General features: G+C 44.4%; 1 protein-coding gene across 1 annotated transcript; it reads right to left on the bottom strand.

The window, feature by feature from the left end:
* Positions 1-4857: 4857 nt before the first annotated feature.
* Positions 4858-18908, bottom strand: LOC102939127 (cytochrome P450 7A1). Its single transcript, XM_037891610.2, has 6 exons — positions 18705-18908; positions 14904-15144; positions 11903-12513; positions 10220-10350; positions 8477-8652; positions 4858-7773 (listed from the first exon to the last, which is right to left on the bottom strand). The coding sequence occupies exons 1-6, from the start codon at positions 18782-18784 to the stop codon at positions 7474-7476; spliced, it is 1539 nt and encodes a 512-aa protein (XP_037747538.1). The 5' UTR covers positions 18785-18908; the 3' UTR covers positions 4858-7473.
* Between the last annotated feature and the right edge of the window lie 248 nt (positions 18909-19156).

Raw genomic sequence — 19156 nt, 5'->3', positions numbered from 1 at the left:
TTATAAAATAGCATCTGGATAATATTGTTGTTTCGGAACACAGAATAAAAGTACGTGTGGAAGGAAGAAGGTATAATTATGAACTAAATTCCAGGATATATAATATGTGGAGACCGATTATAAATGTGTTTCAGGACATCCTGACTAAAGTTATAATCCACCTCTTCTTCTTTCGTATGGCAATAGTGGAACACTGAAAGCAATGAATTTAGAAAGTTAGACTGAGGATTTACAAAATAATTTACAGGAAAGATTGGCAGGGGAAGGTTCTGAAAGGTGTGGTGAGAAAAAATTAGCTAGGACCTGAAATCAGGGTAGATCTGGTTTCCGGTCAAACCCGTGATCGATCAGCCCAGTCCATTAATATTCTCTGATCAGGTGTAGTGCAGTTTGTACAGTCCTACCTAGCTGACCCAGAAAATTTTCTAGCTACTGCACAAGAGCACTGTGGGACACTATCTGCTTCTGCCACAGCAGTGTCTCTGGGCTGATTTGTAGGACCTCAAACCACAACCCATCCCATTTCCCTCTGTTTGTTGATTTCCAGTTCTTCTAGGACAAAAGTTCAATTTTTTTGCCAAACTGTGCTGTTACTGCATTGGGCAGAAGTCAGGCAGATTTTTCTTCTCTTTCCTCAGCTGGCAGAGTACAACATTCTCTGTGCCACAGGCATTGTCCTCTCCTATGCACCCTCCATGTTCCCTTTGAACTGAGCAGGAGAGCCTCTGGCACAGAGAGCCCTGACTGTACCTGCTGGCTAGGAGGCTCGTACAAACAGCACTCAGCCTCACAGCATCAATATTGTCCCCTGCGGAGTGTGGCCCTCAGCTGAAGCCTAAAAGTGGGAGTCTGAGATAGGGAGAGAGGGGTTTAAGAGAAGGAAAACTGAAGGAGGGACGGAGAAAGGAAGAGGGCAAAGAGGAGTATAAATAAAGGAGAAAGGACACAAGAAGAAGCCTGAGAGAGGTGGATCAAAATGTGAGGTATATCTGAAGAGAAGGCGCAGGGCTGACATTTTACCTTTGCAGACAATGAAGTAGGTAGCAGGGCATTGGTCCTCCCTACAACAGGGCAAGAGATAAGGGAAGTTGGACTGTGCTAAGGAGGTGCCCTGTTTGTTCAGAGGAGGCTTGAGGGCTGGCTGGTCTGCTGTGATTGAGAGATGCAGCCAGACTTTTAGTAGGGTGAGCTGGTTAACGTTTGAACTGCACTTTGAAGAGGCAAGTGCTATGGAAATACGAATCACACCAGCCACACAACAAGCATTTGTCTAAGGAGGGAACCCAGAGCTCTCCCTCCTCTGCCTTGCAACTAGCCCCAAGCTCTCTCCTCCTGCACACTCCCTCCCCGCCCCCACAGCCTCTGTACCCAGACCTGCACTCTTTCCCCTGCATCCAATTCTGCACACACTCTCCTCCTGCTGCCCCATACCCAGGCCTGCATTCTACCCTCCACATTGCCTCACACCCAGCTCTGAGCTCTCCCCGCTACACCTAATCCCAAGCCCTTACCCAGAGGGGCAGTCAAGCTGAAAAGCACCATCCCCACCAGGGGCCAGCAGTTCTGAGAGCCCCAGACCCCATCTCCTTCTTCATCTCCACTTCCCCAGGAGGTACCAAAAGCCCAGATCCAATCCTCCCACCCTCCTGGGAACTGGGAATGCCCCCTGCTCCACTTCTCTCAGGGTGCTGGGTGCTCATGGACACCAGAAAGATTGCAAAAGTGGGAGGGGCCAAGCTGTTGCACGTGGTTGCAGCCCCACTATTATTTGGCCCAGATGTTGCTCTGTCATAATGCGAAGGGGGGGGGGGGAAGTGGCTGGGCCAAATTTGAGTCAGTGTCATTGCAACATGGTGCATAGGGTCACAGTGCCTCCCAAATTTGGCCCAACCATTCTTCCATCTTGACAGGGGTGCAACCTGCCCATATTTCCAGCACCAGCCCTGAACCAAGGGGGGAGGGGGGGGGCGCTTAGTGACCAGCACCTCCCTCATTGTGCCATGAATAACAATATAATTCAACAAAATAGACCTTTTTAAAATAGTGTTGGCCAGAACAGCTGAGTCCTTTTGAGAACCCTCAAGATTTAGTCTCAGGCTAGAATTTTATTTAACAACCTCATTTTTAAAACAAAGTTCATGGATACAGTGACAAGAGAGAAGACTGCAAGGCCACAGCTTCTAAATGTCTTGGGAGCGCTAGCTGCATTTATGCCTCCTCAACCATTTCAGCCCCAATGCCAGCATAGATTCATTCTACATGGGATCTGGATTTAATATAATTCCTTTTACGCTCAAGGCCTTCTCTTCATTCAATGCTTTGTGTGTTATGAGGACTCATTTTTAGAGCAAAGTTATCTAATATACAGTATTGTTACCACTTTGGACCCGAGTGGGGAGCCCAAATTGTGGTGCTGTGAGTTGTTCCAGATAGGAGGAAAAACTGATGAGAGTCAGGCATTTCTTTGATGCAGTTTTGTTTACTTGCAAAGAATTACAAAGCCCCATTTGCCTGAACAAGGAGGAATTGAACAATGGGAGACAGTGTCCTTGCTTACAGGTCCAGGCCTTTTTCAGCCAGCATCCCAACCAAAAGTCTCTCTCTAGGCTTCTCCCAGGGCCACGTGCTGTGCTTCCAGGCTGTGCCAGCTTGGCTTTCTTTCCGCTTCTCACTCTGTCTTGCTCTTTACCCCTTCCCCCTTTATCCAAACAACCCCCCCACACACACACACCCCTGCACCTACACACCCCTTACTCAAACAATGTAATGCCCTTTGCCAATGTAACCCTTCTGCCCGTCAGAGTTGGCAGCAACAAGGGCCGGGTTCAATATCTAGGGGATTCATTCCAATAACACAATGCAAACCGGCTCGAGCCCCCACCCAGTGACCTGGGACAAATATATACCACACCCACTGGGCGCCTCCAAGAGGCAATACTTCCCCTCTCAAAAAGCACATAGTCTGAGTATAGCAAAAAGCCTTTTGATAACAGAGAGAAACAATGTGGCATTATGTTGGGGAAACACCACCAACAGGATTCGTAACACAACCCATGAGCAAAAAACTCACCCCAAGTAAATTGGGGCATGCCCTTTCCCTTTGGTTCTTGAGTCCAGCAACCCAAAATCACCCAAAGTCCCAAAAGTCCAATGACCCAAAAGTCTCTGTCCCTGGTCAGGGCAGCCCCAGAGTTCGAAAGTTTATCTGCAGAGCTTTACCTCCCAACCTGGGTGGAGATGGGGGTGGGGAAAAGAGAGGTAAGGGGCACCTTACATGATCTGAAGCTGACCGCCCCACAACTCCATAGGCCTTCGCTCAGCTCCGCTCCGCCAGCCGCCCCATGAACTGCTTCGCTCCGCTGCGCTCCCCACAAGCAGCTCCCACCATCCTATGAACTGCTCCACCAGCCGGTCCACAAGGCACTCCAGCCATCCCACAAACTGCTCCACAATATATCTTCAGGCTCCCCCACTACTTAACACAACTGTCAGTAATTTCAGCTCTTAGGTGAATTCAGCTTCTAGTAGGGGAGCCTCAGTGCTGGTGCACCATTAGCCCAAACTGAGCTCAGCAGCCTGTAACTAGACTCCTAATGGAATCAAAATTAGCTCTGATATTCCACAGTAGAGAGAGAAGGAAGTGCAATTAGCATGTAAGGCCCTCACCCAGGGGCCCATGCCACTAAGTATTAATACTTATCCCCAGCCTCTCTCAATTCACAGAGTTTTGGAACCCATGACCCTTGTCTAGCGAGTGCTGCTTAGTTGATGGTGAGTCCCTCCATCATCACAAAAGGCCAAGTACAGTTCCAAGCACAGTTCCCATAATCAGGGTAATAACAATTTATTCTTCCTGCCCCAATAACAGAGACACTGGGGATCCCACAGCAGCCAAAGTGACCATTTGGGCAGCTATGGCCTCATTCTAGGCAGGGTGGGTGTGCCTATGCAAATGAGATCAGCCCCTAAAGTTCTTTTCCACAACTTGCCACATCTCACCACCAGATGTCAGGGTGGAGCTCGTCCTGACACTGCTTACACCAACATGGTTCAAATTTCCTGAGTAAACTCACGTATGCTTTTGTATTAGCTGAAGGGGTTTTTACTTTGCAGCTGTCTTCAAGGGCAGTGGTTATGCGTGACCCATGACAGCAAGGTTTAGCCCAACTCACAACTGTATAAATAAAAACCACACACACACACAAACACACACAGAAATCACATATTTACAACTATTTTAATTGGAACGATATATTTTTTTAAAGTACAATTCAGCTTATTTCCATCACCAAATGTTGGAGGGCATCTGAAAGTTGCAAGGAAGCACTTTTTCCATCTAGATTTTTAATAATAGGGAGCAACAGCAATTTTAGCATTTGAATCGGTATCAAACATACTCTAGTTCATTAATAGTACGTTTAACATGATCTTTACAATGCTTTATTCAAGTGATGTTCATTTTCCTTGACGACCAAGCTGCTGCTACTACAGTGCCAATTTGCGTATGTAGGTTGTCTCTGGTGTATTCAGCTTGTTAAGGATCTATCCAAAGCTCACTGAAAGCAATGGGCATCTTTCCATTGGCCTCAGGGAGCTTTGCATCACTCCCTAAATGGGGCACATGAGCGCTCTTAAGTGCTAGAGAAGCACTAGTAGGAGGATTTAAGAGCCAGCCCTGAGGTACGGGATGGCTAGATTGCTTATAACTGAACTGTTATGTAAAGTGCTACTGTGCAGTATGTATGGGGCGGTTGGTTGCCTCTGTGGCACCACACCCAATCCCCTTCCTCAAACCCTAGGCAGGACTGTTTATTGGGTCAGCTACCTAGAAGGAGGAGAGAGGTAGTGGGAACTGGCAAGTTGGAGAAGAAGTTGAAAGACTGGGGGAAAGGGTGCATCACCCAGGGGTGAAAGTAAAATTGAAAACTTACCGGTATAGGGGCCAGCTCTGTCCCACCCCTGAAAGAGGTGGGGCCTTGGGCAGAAGGGACGGGGCTGGGGTCAGCCCTTCCAGGCTGCCTGGCCCATGCCACCCGGGGCTCCAGCAGCGATTTAAAAGGGCCCAGGGCTCTGGGCCCTTTTAAATCGCAGGCCCCGGGGCAGCTGTTCCTTTTGTCCCCTGCCTCTGTTGGCAGCCTGGGGTGGCAAAAGGGGCAGTGACAATAAAGCACTGCCATGGCAGTGCTTTAAGCAGGTTCCTTTGCTACAGGAGGGGCCGCTGATGGGGGCGCAAAAGCAGCAGCGACGTTAAAGTAAGGCAGTTGGGGCCGGTACTGGCAGACACTTTTTACCGGTACACTGTACCAGCCTGTACCGCCTTACTTTCACCCCTTTCATCATCCTCCCATGGATGTTACCCATAGACATTATCCAGAAAAGATAATAGACTCTGGGGCTGTGCTACTTGAATGCACACACCCTCTGTACAGTGTGAAGCACCTTTAAGAGGGGCAGACATGGTCAGGGGGAAAGCCCGCTAGCTGTCTCAAGTGGAGCTGCACTGCCAGGAAGCAATGGGAGAGGAAAAGTTACTAGGTCCTCAGAGCTAACATAGGTCTTTGTGCCTCTTGTGGATTCCTCACAATCAGCAGAGTTTGGGGCTAAAAATCAATACCCATTCCACAAGATGCAGACCCTGCACCTGTCCCCATGGAATTCTGGGAGAGAATTTGTTCATATGTTCTCCTTCCCATAGGTATCTCTGTGGAAGATGGTGATAGAGGTCAACATTAGCAACTGTTTAACACTTCCAAGTTAGTTTTCAAAATACAAAGTGAACTGAAAGTAGATGTTAGGCCACAAAGTGCTGCTGAAAAGGCAGCTAAATTAAAGGGGATAGGAGAAGGAAGATGGAGGCTGAAATGTTCCAGGGAACCTGGAATAAAGTAAAAGTAATGCAAAATTAATTTATCAATAAATATGTTTAAAACAGTAGAGGAAGTGTTTTCATAGTCTTTCCCCATTGTTTTGTGTTTTCATTCTACTAGTTACTACTTTTCATAGTGGAAGAATATGCTGCATACCATATCCCACCACCTCCACCAACATTGATTTTTAAAAAGAACTTTTTTAAGAGGAAAGGAGCCATACTGTAAAGGCAGCAAGGCCTTCCATGCTGTGTATGAGTAGCATACTACTGTACTTCTAACACACTTTAGGTGGGAGCAGCAATGTATGGTAAATGGATTATACATAAATATGATTGACAAAACTGTGAAAATAATCCATATTTTAAGGTTACAACCATATCAGCTACAATAAGAAATTAAACTGTATTTACATTGTACATAACAGTTAAAACGCTAAGACAGACATGAAGTGATAGAGTGTCATTTTCTCTTTTGAAAATGAAAAGTGAGTAAATAAAATTAGAAGACAAAATATGGGTAATAAATAATTACAAATAGCAGAACCTTTTCTTTTTCTTTGTCCAGGAATATTTAAAATAAAGGCTACTGAGAAGGGAAGCAGATGGCAAATCTAAAGCAGATTTAGGGCTCAATCCCAAATTCCTAATTTAGGAATAACTCTTATAAGTTGCAATGGAATTTTTGGCTGTATATGCAGTTTAGAAATGGCTAAGAGCTCTTTATGTGATCTCTTCCTGGACAGGGGTTACTGTCATGAGTAAGGTTTGCAAGATCAGACCTTCAATCCCTGAAAACATGCAAGGAATGGGGAAAAACCAACTGTAGATTAGATTCTCATTTGTTTTTTTCATTGACAGATGACAACAAAACCACCTCTTCTACCCTGAAGAAATTTCCCTAAGAAAATCAATCCAAATTTAGTTGGTCTTGTATGATGTTAAATGCCCAGTTTGGAACACTGAAATGAATAGAATTGTATGGAATAGAGAAAGGAATCATGGCTGAGCTTTATGACATTGGACTGTTGAAAAATGACGAAAGAGCAGACAACTGAGAGAAGCATCTCCCTTAGTCAATTAGATTCACACCCATGTGGTTAGAGTTTTGTGAAAAGATTCTCACACCAGGAATATAGTACAAGTTGGTGCAGTTTCACTAAAACGTGAAACATTTGTAGGTTTTCCTCAAAAACTGTGCTAGTTTTTCCATGAAAACATAAAGCATTATTCCATTATACAACAAAAATGTTACAATAATGAAAAAAATAAGACCTTTCATCTGTGAAAATGGCAAAAATTTGTTTACAAGCAAATATGGGGAAATTATTTAACTCAGAGGGCAATATTCTTATTCCGTTCACAGGAAGAAGTTGTGTTTGCTGGCAGAAAAGAAAATGTATGCCGGATTCCCCAGTACAAAAATCTCAATTTGCATATGAAAAGCCTGGTGGAAGGAAAAACAACCATTTCCGTAATCCCTACCAGCACTGTGTGCTATTCACATTGCAATGCATTAGCATTATGGTGTAATCTGTTTGGAGTTTTTAGATCAGTGATAATCTTGATACTGATTTTTTTTCCTATAGGTAAAATGTTTTATATATTCACAGACATTTTAATCTGTACTTGAAATGAATGTCATTAGTTGGTTGTAAAATACCCAGCCCTGCTCGGGATTGGTCTAAAGAAGGACACGGCACATTGCTGTCAAGAAGCTCGATTTCAAAGTATGAAAGTACCAAAGTCAAAAACTGTTTGATTTCGTGGACAGCAAATAATCTTCCAGGACATTTTGCTATTCCTGATCCAAATGGCATGTAGTAATATCTTAACTTGTGACCGTTGCGATAGAAGATAGTCTTTTCTTTTCTATTCTCATCGAGATAGCGATCATACTTGAATGTCTGTAACGAAAGTTTAATGTCTATTAGAGCCAGATTATGCAGGGAGGGAAGGATGTTCAACTGCACCGACACAATGCCTCCTGGGAAGAGCAGCCAATGCACAGTATGCTCCTTCTCTGTGGCTGGCCATGCATCCTGTCCTCCAAATCCTTTTTGGAGAGTTTAGCCTCTGCAAGGCCCCTTACCCTGAGCACCTCTTCCACTTGGGGTAGCAGAATACCCGCCCCTGTGCAGGGGCATCAGTATTGGAAAGCTTTTTGCACCTCTCCTTGCCTTTTACTGACCCACACACAGAACAGCTACAATCTAGCTTTTTGTACATATGTCCAAACTGGAAGACTTTGTGCCACTTCCTGCATCACCACTGTATGTCCTTAAGGACTTCCCCTTCTCTTGTCCTCTCTTGAAACACCACCACTTCCCGGCTGAGGAAGGCTGAAGGGAGCTGCCTTTAAACCTATCAACGCTACTTTTTTGCTCAGCCAAAGAATTCTCTGCAGAGCGATGGAAGAGGCCAGGGCTGATTCTGCTGCCTCCACTGCGCTCCCAACCCCTGCCTGTTCAGGGAGTTCCCATGCATAAATCCAGGACCTGTGTGGCAGAGTGAAGCACCAACCACTGGGGCACTGACGCTAGATGCCTTGTTAACAGGCAGTTAACATCTCCTGGAACAGGAAGTTTGTATGTCACTGTAATCACTCACCAAGGGATTAGCATAGATGTCTGGATCAAAGTGCAGCAGCTGAGGATAAAGAGCTACAATGTCATCTTTGCGGATGTTGTAGGAATCATTATCCAAGTGCAAGGTGAAATCCTCCTTAGCCACTCTGACAGTCATGGATGCACTGGACAACCTCATTGCTTCCTTGATAATACTATCTGTAGAGAGAGCAAAAGAAAATTATTAATATGAAAAGAATCTATGTATCCCCTTGGGAAGGCTGCACAGTTTAAATTGCCTGTAATCTTCTATAACATGCAATATTATGGAGAGAAGGAAACTGCTAAAATGAATAGAGCTAAGATGCGGACTCCAGATAGTTCCTGCAACTTTGTCTTAAAGTAACTCCAAGCCTTCCAAGTTCTTCAGTCCAGTCAACTTGCCTAACTAATTCTCTTAATATTTTAAAGTTTTCCCTTTTGAAATCAAGGACCCTAGTTTACAGATGTATTTTTGTTTATCATTCTAATTTCAAGTGTTTAAAAGTCAATTTGATATGAAAAAACGAAAACTGTGACCTGGATCACTCTTCCCAAGGAAACAAACAAGAAAAGGGGCTGGATAGGGAGAAAACAGACAAGATCCCTTTGTGGCCTCCCCCTAAAATTGTTCCTCAGAGGGATTTGCCTCACCATTGTGGAAAAAAAAAAAAAAATCATTTCCACCACCTGAAATTGCAGGTCCCTCAATACACAGCTCCTAGCCCTACCTTCAGCTCTCCCCTACCCAACCACTCTCCAGCTGTGGGCTCCTACTCCCCTGGAGGATTGTGGGGATGGGAGGATGCTGCAGCAGAGGTGGCAGACACCTCTTTGCCCTACTAGGGAGCGGCGAGATCTGTGCAGAGGTAACCCACTGTGCGGATCATCTTGGGAGGACATTCCACTTTCCTCCCAGGGAAACATTAGAAACTGGAGGCACAAAACATTTGAGACTGGGAAATGATCCTGCACTGAGATGTGGAATGGAATAAAGATGCTGGAGAAAGATGTGAAGAAAAAAAAAAAAATCAGAATAGTGTGGCAGTATCTTCCTAAACCTTAGTGCTCAAGGGAGGAGAATGATATTGACAAAAAAAAAAAAAAAATGATTTAAAAAAAAAAAAAAAAAGTACATTGAACCTCCCCCCACCAGTAACTATAGGGCAACAATTTCAAAAGCTGTAAGGCCCAGATCCTCACAGTTACTTAGGGTCCTAACTTCCATTGACATTAACAGGGGCCTGAGGCGCTCACTCCCAAATCACTTAGTCACTTGGGTGCTTTTGAAAATGTTACCCATATTTAAAAAATATGAATCATCATAATAATGCTTTTAGCCGTGTTGTTAGAAATTCATTGTTTAACATTCCTCAAGCATTAGTTTCAACTCCAAATATGGTAAGATCCTTCTTTTTGATCTTAGTCCTTTAACAAAAACAAAATACAACCTTACTTTGACTTACCTATAGATCATTGGTGCTGCATGACATAGTACTTAAGCATTACTCATACATGAAATTACATGGGAAAAATGGGATTCCTTTCAAAATTCTGATAATCTCCACACCACAGACATGAGGACTGCTGAGAAGTGTGGCCTTTGCTAACTAAGGATACAGTGTAGCATTATTATCCTGCTGTTGGCTAGTCATTTAGCATTTCATAGGAAGTGTTTTTATTGACTATAGATAGAAAAATATCTGAAAGTGGGTGTTCCTGGTACTGTTACATGTGGTGACCATACCTAATACTGGCATATTATCCAGTTGTTTTCGATTCAAGGAGATACATTTGCCATCTAAATTGATCTTTTCACCAGCATTTTCCAGTGTTTTTTGCACCTCTTCAGTAGCTGCTTTCATTGCTTCTGGGCTCCTAAAATCAATATGCCAGAAACAAAAATATTTCTTACTTGTAACTTAAGGAATGTACAAAAGGTTTGCTGTTAAATACGATATTCATTTTTTCCTGTCTACAGTGTAGTTTGTTAATCCATGGATGTAACCTGGTATAACAAAAAAGCTACGTAAGAACCTAGAAAAAAATATAAGTATACTTATTTTATTGGCAAAATCCTGGTTGTTCAAAACACTGAAAAGGTCTTCAAAGATTTTGTTCAGTATCCAATTTTGAGCAAGACCAAATTAATGTGTATAATGCTGTTAAATAATGACATCTCTGTTAAGCAATGCCAAGAATAAGGAATATAGTGATCAATCCTAGATTAGGAGATAGCCCCATTGCATCTAAAAATCTAGATCACATTCACATTATCAGCTGTCCTGGCTTATATCCAGTTGGACAATTACATTCTGCCTACCAAAAAAAAGTCTCCCCGTAGTTTAAATTAAATAATGTATCCTTCACTTTCTGGTCTTCCATACAGATATGGCAGATGTTAGTAATGGAGAACATGATTTTAAACAGATCTACAGGTTCTAATCCCAAAGTCCTTGGGGGGCACAGAACTTCCATGGAAATCAATGGGCGTGCCCAAGGACTTCAGGATCATGTTTGTAAAGTTAATAGACCACTTATGGATTTTTGAATGAAATGTGCTATCTAAATCTCAATCATCATCATTAATGCAGGTAGGTATGGTGTTTTTTAATGTTATGTCAATTTATCACAGAAATGTAGGCAGGCGATGTAAAGTCTCATATTGAAAAGTACAGATTTAGAAATTTAGCTTGAGGGTTTTTTTAAGACATGTAGGGGATTTGAATGCAGTGGAGTTACACCAGAGTGAAAAGAGAGTAGCAGAGTGAAGAATCAGGACCTATGGGTCAGATCCTCAGATGGTGCAAATTGGTGTGGCTCCATTAACTTCAACAGTGCTACATCAACATAAGCTCCGCAGAAGCCACATTTTCTTTTCCTGTAAAGCAGCCAATATATATCTGTGAATCCAACAGGTGGGCAGATAAAGAAAAGTGTGCAATAAAACCTTGTCGATTCTAGGGCAATGATCTAAAAATGTCCCACTGGACCTAATGTTGGGAGCCCTAGCGTAATCAAGGCTTCCACAGGCACTGGTGTTTTTAATACTGTGTTGTTTAGGATTTGCTTTGAAGGTTTAATTAACATAGCATTAAAAGCATCTGTGGCTGCAGGAGTCTTCTCTATACCAGGGCTCACAGCATTGGACAAGACATTTTTAGTAAATTTCTCTAATATAGAAAAACCCTATGTGGGACCATCTCCTTCCCTGGGCAGCATGAGAAAGGTTTCTGTGGAAGTCTGACTCATGCAGGACAAAATCCTGGGCCCGCAGAAGTCTAGAGGAGTTTTGCCATTGTCGTCAGTGGGACCTAGATTTGACATTCATCCAAGGGCAGAATTTGGCCCTTAATGCTGAGACAATTTCTGAGTGGCAACAAAGTCAAGAAGTTATTTTCCTTTAGAAACTGCAAACACTGCTACTTACCTAATAAGATAGAACAAGCTCCAGAAAGTAGCGGGTATTGTGTTAGCTTGTGAAGCCCATAGTACAGCCAGGTGGGTTTTTGCTTTTTCCTTATCATCAAAAGTCGACAGAGTGTCATTTAAGAACATACGGAGAGTGATGAGCTCAGAGATGTTGCTCCTTTTTCTGAGGTTCTCATGGAGCAGAGCCTCTGCCAGCTTCTCCCGTGCGTTGTGGGCACTCTTGAACACATGGATAGGCATGCCTGCGACAAGGACTGGGAAGATTTTATCAAATTCCTTGAAGTTTTCAAGAGCATTTAGAATAAGTGCTCTCTGAGTTTCCTGCTGAGATAGATTCTGGTCTTGGGTTGAATTAAACTCTGTACCAAAAAGCGTTAAAAAGCCAGATTCAAACATCACCCGGCAACAGAATGCATACAGCCCATCTGTTACCCAGTTGTTGGAATGCAGTTTAGATGTACTTGATTGCAGCATGACATATTGTAGGTTTTTCATCATAGCTTCAATGAGGGAATTCAGGGCATTGCCTTGCAGGGTTCTAATGAAAGTCTGATGCATATTTTCAGTGGTGTTTCCATCACGTGGGTCAATACTGCCATGTCCAAAAGCCTGCCACCAAATAAATTGTATGAAAGATAAATGAGGATCACCACAACCTTGGTAAATAATAATTTACAAGGGAAATCATAGCCAAGATGTCATCTTCATAATTTAACACAGACATATAGTAAGAACTGTCAAATCTGTAAAGTGATAATTGGCCAAAAGTGGAGCCTTAGGCACCCACTGGGAAAATTTGGTGGGTGCAGAGCCCCCACCAGCAGCTCCCCGCCCTGTGCCCAGCCCCAGCTCACCTCCGCTCTGCCTCCTCCCCTGAACGCGCCGCTCTGCTCTGCTTCTCCGCCCCCCAGTTTCCCGCGAATCAGCTGTTCGCGCGGGAAGCCTGCGAGGGCTGAGAAGCAAGCGGCTCTGCACCCACCAAATTTTCCCAGTGGGTGCTTCAGCCCTGGAGCAAAAGGCGCCACTTTTGGACGGTTGTTAAATTTAGAAGTGGGACAACTGGTTCTAAAAGGGCTTCTAAATTTAACAACTGGTTCCTGCTAACTGGCTCCAGCTCACAACTGGGCGGGGGCACCGGTGCCTGAGCTGTGGCCTGAGGCTCTGCCCCTGCTCAGCCTCCTCCCCCCAAGGCTAGGGTGACCAGATGTCCCGATTTTATAGGGACACTCCCAATATTTGGGGTGTTGTCTTATATATGCACCTATTACCCCCACCCTCTGATCTGATTTTTCACACTTGCTATCTGGTCACCCTACCCAAGATTTCGCCCCCACTCTGCCTCTTCGCATCTTCACTCTGTCTCTTCCCCCGAGGGCCCTGCACCTGCCACTCCTCCTCTCCGCCCCCTCTCCCAAAGCCCCCCTGCTCATTCTTCTCTGCCCCCCCTCCCCAAAGGGCCCCTCTCCTGAGGCCCCCTGCCTGCCGCTTGCTCCTCTCTGCCCCCACTCTCGAGGCCCCCCCACCTACTCACTGATTGCTCCTCTCTGTCCCCTCTTCCGAGGCCCCTTCCCCCGAGACCCCCCCCCCCCCCCCGCCCGCTGCTTGTCCCTCTCCACAGGATCCCCCTGCCCACCTCTTGCTCTTCTCCACTTCCTCCCCTGAGGACCCCCTGCCCGACACTTGCTCCTCTCCACTCCCTCTCCCGAGGACCCCCGCCTACTCACTGCTTGCTCCTCTCTGCCCCCTCTCCCAAGGCCCTTCCCCTGAAGCCCCCGCTGCTTGTCCCTCTCCACCCCTTCTCCCAAGGTCACCCCGTCCACCACTCACTCTTCTCCACCTACTCCTTTCTGCCCCCCCCGGCCTTAGGGGCAAGCAACAGGGGCAGAGAGAAGCAAGTGGCAGGCAGGGGCTTTGGGAGAAGAGACTGAGTGGGGACAGGGAGAGGCGGAGTGAGGGGGGGGCCTCAGGGGGAAGATGTGCAGCGTGGGTCTGGCTATGGGGGGAAAGGCCAAGTAGGAACGGGGCCTTGGGGCAGAGTACGGGAAGGGCCACATCCAGGCACCAGTGGCCCCCCCTACTTTTTGGGAGCTTCCAGCAGGGGTGCTCCAAAGGCGGCTGGCCAGCCTGACTCCAAAGGGAGGTGTGCCGCATCCATCATTTCTTGCCCCATTTGGGGAGGCTTAGTCTCCCCAAGCCTCTTATACCTGCCACCCATACATTTAGCCCGAGCCCCGTGAGCCCAAGTCAGCTGGCATGGGCCAGCCACGGATGTCCAGCTGCAGTGTAGACGTAGCTTGAGTTATGATTAAGGCATTTTAGTGTTTGTGGTCTGAGGTAGGATTAAACTGATTTGTAAAGACACATTCTATTTTATAGATGTATATTTGCTTCTCAGGATGTCACTGCAGGGCAAATAAACGGATAAATCAGTAGTGACCATTACTATCTAAGTGTTGTTTGAGGTCCTCAGTGAAATGTGTGTGTGGATTAATCTAGAATTTAGATTCTAGGACACAGGCTTCTACATTACACAGCCGACACCATAACTGTTATTCTGTTGGCAGAAAGGCCAAGGTTTGAATGGCCTGAATGAGACTTCTAGAGGTGACCCTTCCCACTACTGACTGAAGAACAATGCTAGGCTAATGGGAAGAAACTCGTACTGATGGGAGTCTATGCCAGACCTGCTCTGTGGATATATAGAGGATTTCAGTTTCCAGGACCGCTAATCTGGCATCTTTCACAAGTAGTAATTTGTTTTTAAAATTAGTCAATTCAATATAAATTCACAATAGTGCAAACCATCTTGTGCTGTACTTTTGCTCTAGTATTACACATTGTTGGTAGATTTGAGCCAGGAGACAAACTATCTTTCAGACAAGCAGACATACTGAAAAGTCACATATAGATTAACTAGGTACAATCTGACTTGACCATGTTGATATTTTTCATATTAAATATTAAAATGTTAAAATACTACTGTCATTTTAAAGCAGTACCTTTGCAGAAGCAGCAAAGTGGAACTTTTTCCAGTCCAAATGCCTTCCTTGGAGTATCACTGAATGGTATGAAAAAGGGTCAGTGAGAAAATGAACATATTTTCCAGCCACTTTGCAAGTGAAAATGTGCCCATATTTCTTTTGTCTTGCTTTGAGAAATTCAAGAGGGTTGGCACCAAATTGCAAAGCGCAGCCCAGATATGGAAGTAGCCCGTTTTCCACTGGCGGCTCACCTGGACGCCTACAAATTACAAACAAATGTTACAAATTAAGGTTATAAATTAAGACCTGTCCTTCAGCTCAGCCAGCTAAATAAGACTGTGATACCGGTCTATTTAGAACATTCAGTTTCTATCAGTGTTGATAGGAAATTGCCCTCCGTTTCATAACAAATCCATGATGAGGTCTATAGTATCTTAGAAAGAATGACCTTAAACAGCCTACAGAAGCCTTATTAGAATCCAAGAACAACAAAAAATGTACTTTGAACTGAAGCTATATCACTCTAGCTTTTATTTTTTACATTTGGGTAGGTTCTTTTTCACCATTTAAAATGAAATGTTCTATTCATTGCAAGCCCATCCCAGTACTTTTCAGGACCTGTGGAAAGCTTGCTCAGTGCAGGAGCTCTGCTACCTGAGCTGATTACTCAGGACAGTCCGCCAGAGCCCTAGATTGGCAGTTTTCATGGCATGATGAAAAGGACATTTGGTTTATCTTTTGGTTACTAGGTTTTTGTTTGTTTCCTGTCACTTTATTTGCTTTTTCCTGACAACCTGTCTGCTGATATTTCTGACTTGTAGGTAACCTTCTATAGGGCCCAATCTTACCAACCCATCCTGAGCTGAGTATAGAGAGCTGGCCCCCCAAAAAATGTTTTTTGAAACAAATGAAAATATTCAGGAAACGTTTCACTTTTGGTAGAAACTCCCCTGTTTTTCAACAAGAAATTGAAACCTGAAAAATTTGTGTAAAAAAAAAAAAAAAAAGAAAAGAAAAGAAAAATAAAAAAATCTGTGTTAAAAAACAAACAAATTGAGATTCATTTTTGGGATACTAAAAGTTTATACTGAAAACCAAAATGGTTGCTGTACGTGGGTTTTGAATATGAAAAGTGTTTGGTTTTCAACTCTTCAGTGGAAACTATACAAAATTTTCATGGGAAAGTTTAAAGACAACCACTTTTTTGAAAATGTGTTGTGAAAAATAATTGCCATTCTCTTCCTTATAACATGCAAATAGTCCTTTGGGATTATTCAAATAAATAAGTGATCCTCACGTAAGTAATGCTGTGCAGAATGAGGTCCAGAATTTCTGGTTTGTAGTTTCTGTTAGTAATAATCCACACTTGCTCTCATTAAAGTCATTGGCCCAGCTCTTATTGACTTTATCGGGAACAGGATAGAGCCCTAAGCACCTAGGGCCTGACCCTGTTCCAGCTGAAGTCGATGGCAAAGCTCCTTCAGTAGTGCAGGTTCAGCCCCTCTAGAGCAGGGGTGGGCAAACTTTTTGGCCCGAGGGCCACATTGAGGTTGCAAAACTATATGGAGGGCTGGGTAGAGAAGGCTGTGCCTCCCCAAACAACCTGGCCCCTGCTCCCTAACTGCCCCCCTCAGAACCCCCGACCCATCCAACCCCCCTCCTCTTTGTCCCCTGACCGCCCCTACCCGCCCCCTGGGACCCCACCCCCTATCCAACCGCCCCTTCTCCCTGTCCCCTGACTGCCCCGCCCTCTATCCACGCCCCCGCCCCCTAACAGGCCCCCCAGGACTCCCACGCCTATCCAACCCCCCCCTTCCCCCTTTCCCTGACCGTCCCCTGCTCCCTGTCCCCTGACTGCCCCCCAGGACCCCCACCCCCTTACCATGCCAGAGCCAGCCACACTGCCGTGCTGCCCAGCAGGAGCGGCGGGCCAGAGTGCTGGCGGCATGATGCGCTGAGGGGGAGGGAGGACAGCAGGGGAGGGGCTGGGGGCTAGTCTCCCTGGCCGGGAGCTCAGGGGCCAGGCAGGACGGTCCCGCGGGCCAGATGTGGCTCGCAGGCTGTAGTTTGCCCACCTCTGCTCTAGAGCCTGATGCTGGGACTTGTTCACTACCTCAATGCCCCTTGGGAGTTGAGGATGCATGGCACTTTGCAAGAATCAGCCCCTTAGTTGCTCAGGATTGGGCCCTTAATTGCTCTGCAAATTCTAAAATCAATAACATTACCTCAAATACACACTCAATTAAGACTGTATAAAAAACATATTATTAACAGTTCTAATGGACAGAAAGAAAGGAGGAATAGAAGATGGATGGACAAGCATCATTTGGACTTCCAGAGACATGAAGATGGGATTACTTTATTTATTTGGTCGGTCTTTGGCTTGCACAATTCTCTAGCACACTGAATGCTGAGGCCTTTGAACCCACCAAAGAAAGAGTATTACAGTATTGTTGTTTGCATGTCCCACTTGGGTCTGATTCTGCACAATTGAAATCAATGCGAGTTTTGCCCACAGGCCCCATTTCAACAAAGCACTTAAGCACATGCTTAAAATTAAGCATGTGTTCAGGTGCTTTGTTGAACTGGGATCCAAATAACTATATTCCTGGATATGGACACCCACAGTAAGTCACTAATAACCTTTAAATAATACATGTCAAAGAGATTAAAGTCAGAAGGGACCTCCAGACCGTTGTAGTAGGGCGGTCTGCGCCTTTAAGCACCTGCAGAGCTAGGGAGCAGCAGGCTGTAGCTTAAGGAGAAGCCCAGCAAGCCTGTGTTGGGAACTAGCTGATCTAGCTAAGCGGCAGCTAATGACTGGATCTGATTCCGAGCTGGATCAGCTGGTTCCCAAAAGCTGCCTGCTGGGCTTCTCTTTAAGCCACAGCCTGCTGCTCCCTAACTCTGCAGGCCCTTAAAGGCTACAGATCATCCTGCTACAATCACCTCCTAATCTAACCTGTATAGCATAGGTCACTGTACTGCCCAGCGCCTGTACACTAAACCCAACAACCAAGATGAAGCCAAAGTATTACAACTTACAGAAGATCACTGTTCCCCAGATCAAAGACGCTGCTAACATTTCAGGCAATCTGAGTGAAATTTCAGGAGTTTCAAGTGGAAAGGAGTAGCTAACAGTATGGTACACTTTAAAACCAGAGAGTGATGCAAAAGACAAGTCAAAGACAAGTAACTTTTTATAGTAAATATATTCATGAATTTCTTTGTTTCTGTACAGAGCACATGCCAATAGGATAAAGACTTGAGAGTATTTACTCAATACAGTAAACAAGACAAATGATAACTAGCATTAAAAGTCATTCAATATGGCTGCAGTCCAGAGTAAACTACATTGATACAGAAAAGAAAATGAAAAAGGTATGAGGGATAAAACAGTCATCTGTACATCAGAAGCACAAACATGTAGGATCTGATTTCACAAAAATACCGAGCACCTGCAAATCCCGTTGATTTCAACAGAAGCTGCACATACTAAGCACTTCTGAAAAATCAGATCCTTAATGTTCCAAATGATGATAACCTCATTTACAAATGGATTCCTCCTTTCTTTGTATCTCTATCTTCTGTTAGTCATGACTATAGATCTGCATAGCCTGCTTGGTTTTTTTTTTTTTTAATTTACGTGCACAAAAAATGCCATTAGAATATAAAGATTTCAAAGAACAAACACGAACATCACCGTTGTTATTCTTTACATATCCATCTGTCAATGTTCAGACTAGTTTTGTCTCAGCTATATACATACTATCTTTTTACAGAAATTAGAGTTGGGATATGTTTAAAAAGAAACCTTACCTCCTTCTTAGTCCCAGAATAAACCAAAAACAACAGCATAGTATCATCACTATTCCCCAGATCAAAGATGCTGCTAACATTTCAGGAAGTTACAGTGAACTTTTCAAATTACAGTGGAAAAAGAGTAGCTTGGTACACTTTAAAGGCTGAGAGTGATGCAAATGACAAATCAAACAGCCACTTTTTATACAGATCAGGGGCACCAATTTACTTAATTGAACTTAAATAACCTAGGCAAGCTATTAATTAACCATTTCTGGATAGAAACTATTATGTCTTCATTCTGACTGATATCTCTGTAAAAAAAACTTGAGAGACTTAATCTGGACAGTTGCAGAGATGGCCTTGAGCTTGTATCAGCAGATTCCAAAGTAATCAAAGAGCTGTAATAGTTGATAATTTGAAGGTCTCTCAGGTGTGTTTTGATCTGTCATGTAGATTTATCAACTACA

The sequence above is a fragment of the Chelonia mydas genome, chromosome 2 (assembly GCF_015237465.2).
Source record: "Chelonia mydas isolate rCheMyd1 chromosome 2, rCheMyd1.pri.v2, whole genome shotgun sequence".
In the NCBI taxonomy this organism is placed as follows: domain Eukaryota; kingdom Metazoa; phylum Chordata; order Testudines; family Cheloniidae; genus Chelonia; species Chelonia mydas.
The sequence above is the reverse complement of the archived record's forward strand: the minus strand, read 5'-3'. Positions and strand labels throughout refer to the sequence as shown.

Bases quoted from the DNA above. Each gene is read 5' to 3' on its own strand.
- LOC102939127 (XM_037891610.2), bottom strand. From the start codon at position 18,784: ATGTTAGCAGCATCTTTGATCTGGGGAATAGTGATGATACTATGCTGT. The intron at 10,351-11,902 runs GTAAGTAGCAGT...TATTGATTTTAG, and splicing joins AGCTTGTTCTATCTTATTAG to GAGCCCAGAAGCAATGAAAG. The intron at 7,774-8,476 runs GTGAGTGATTAC...CTTTCGTTACAG, and splicing joins ACATCTATGCTAATCCCTTG to ACATTCAAGTATGATCGCTA.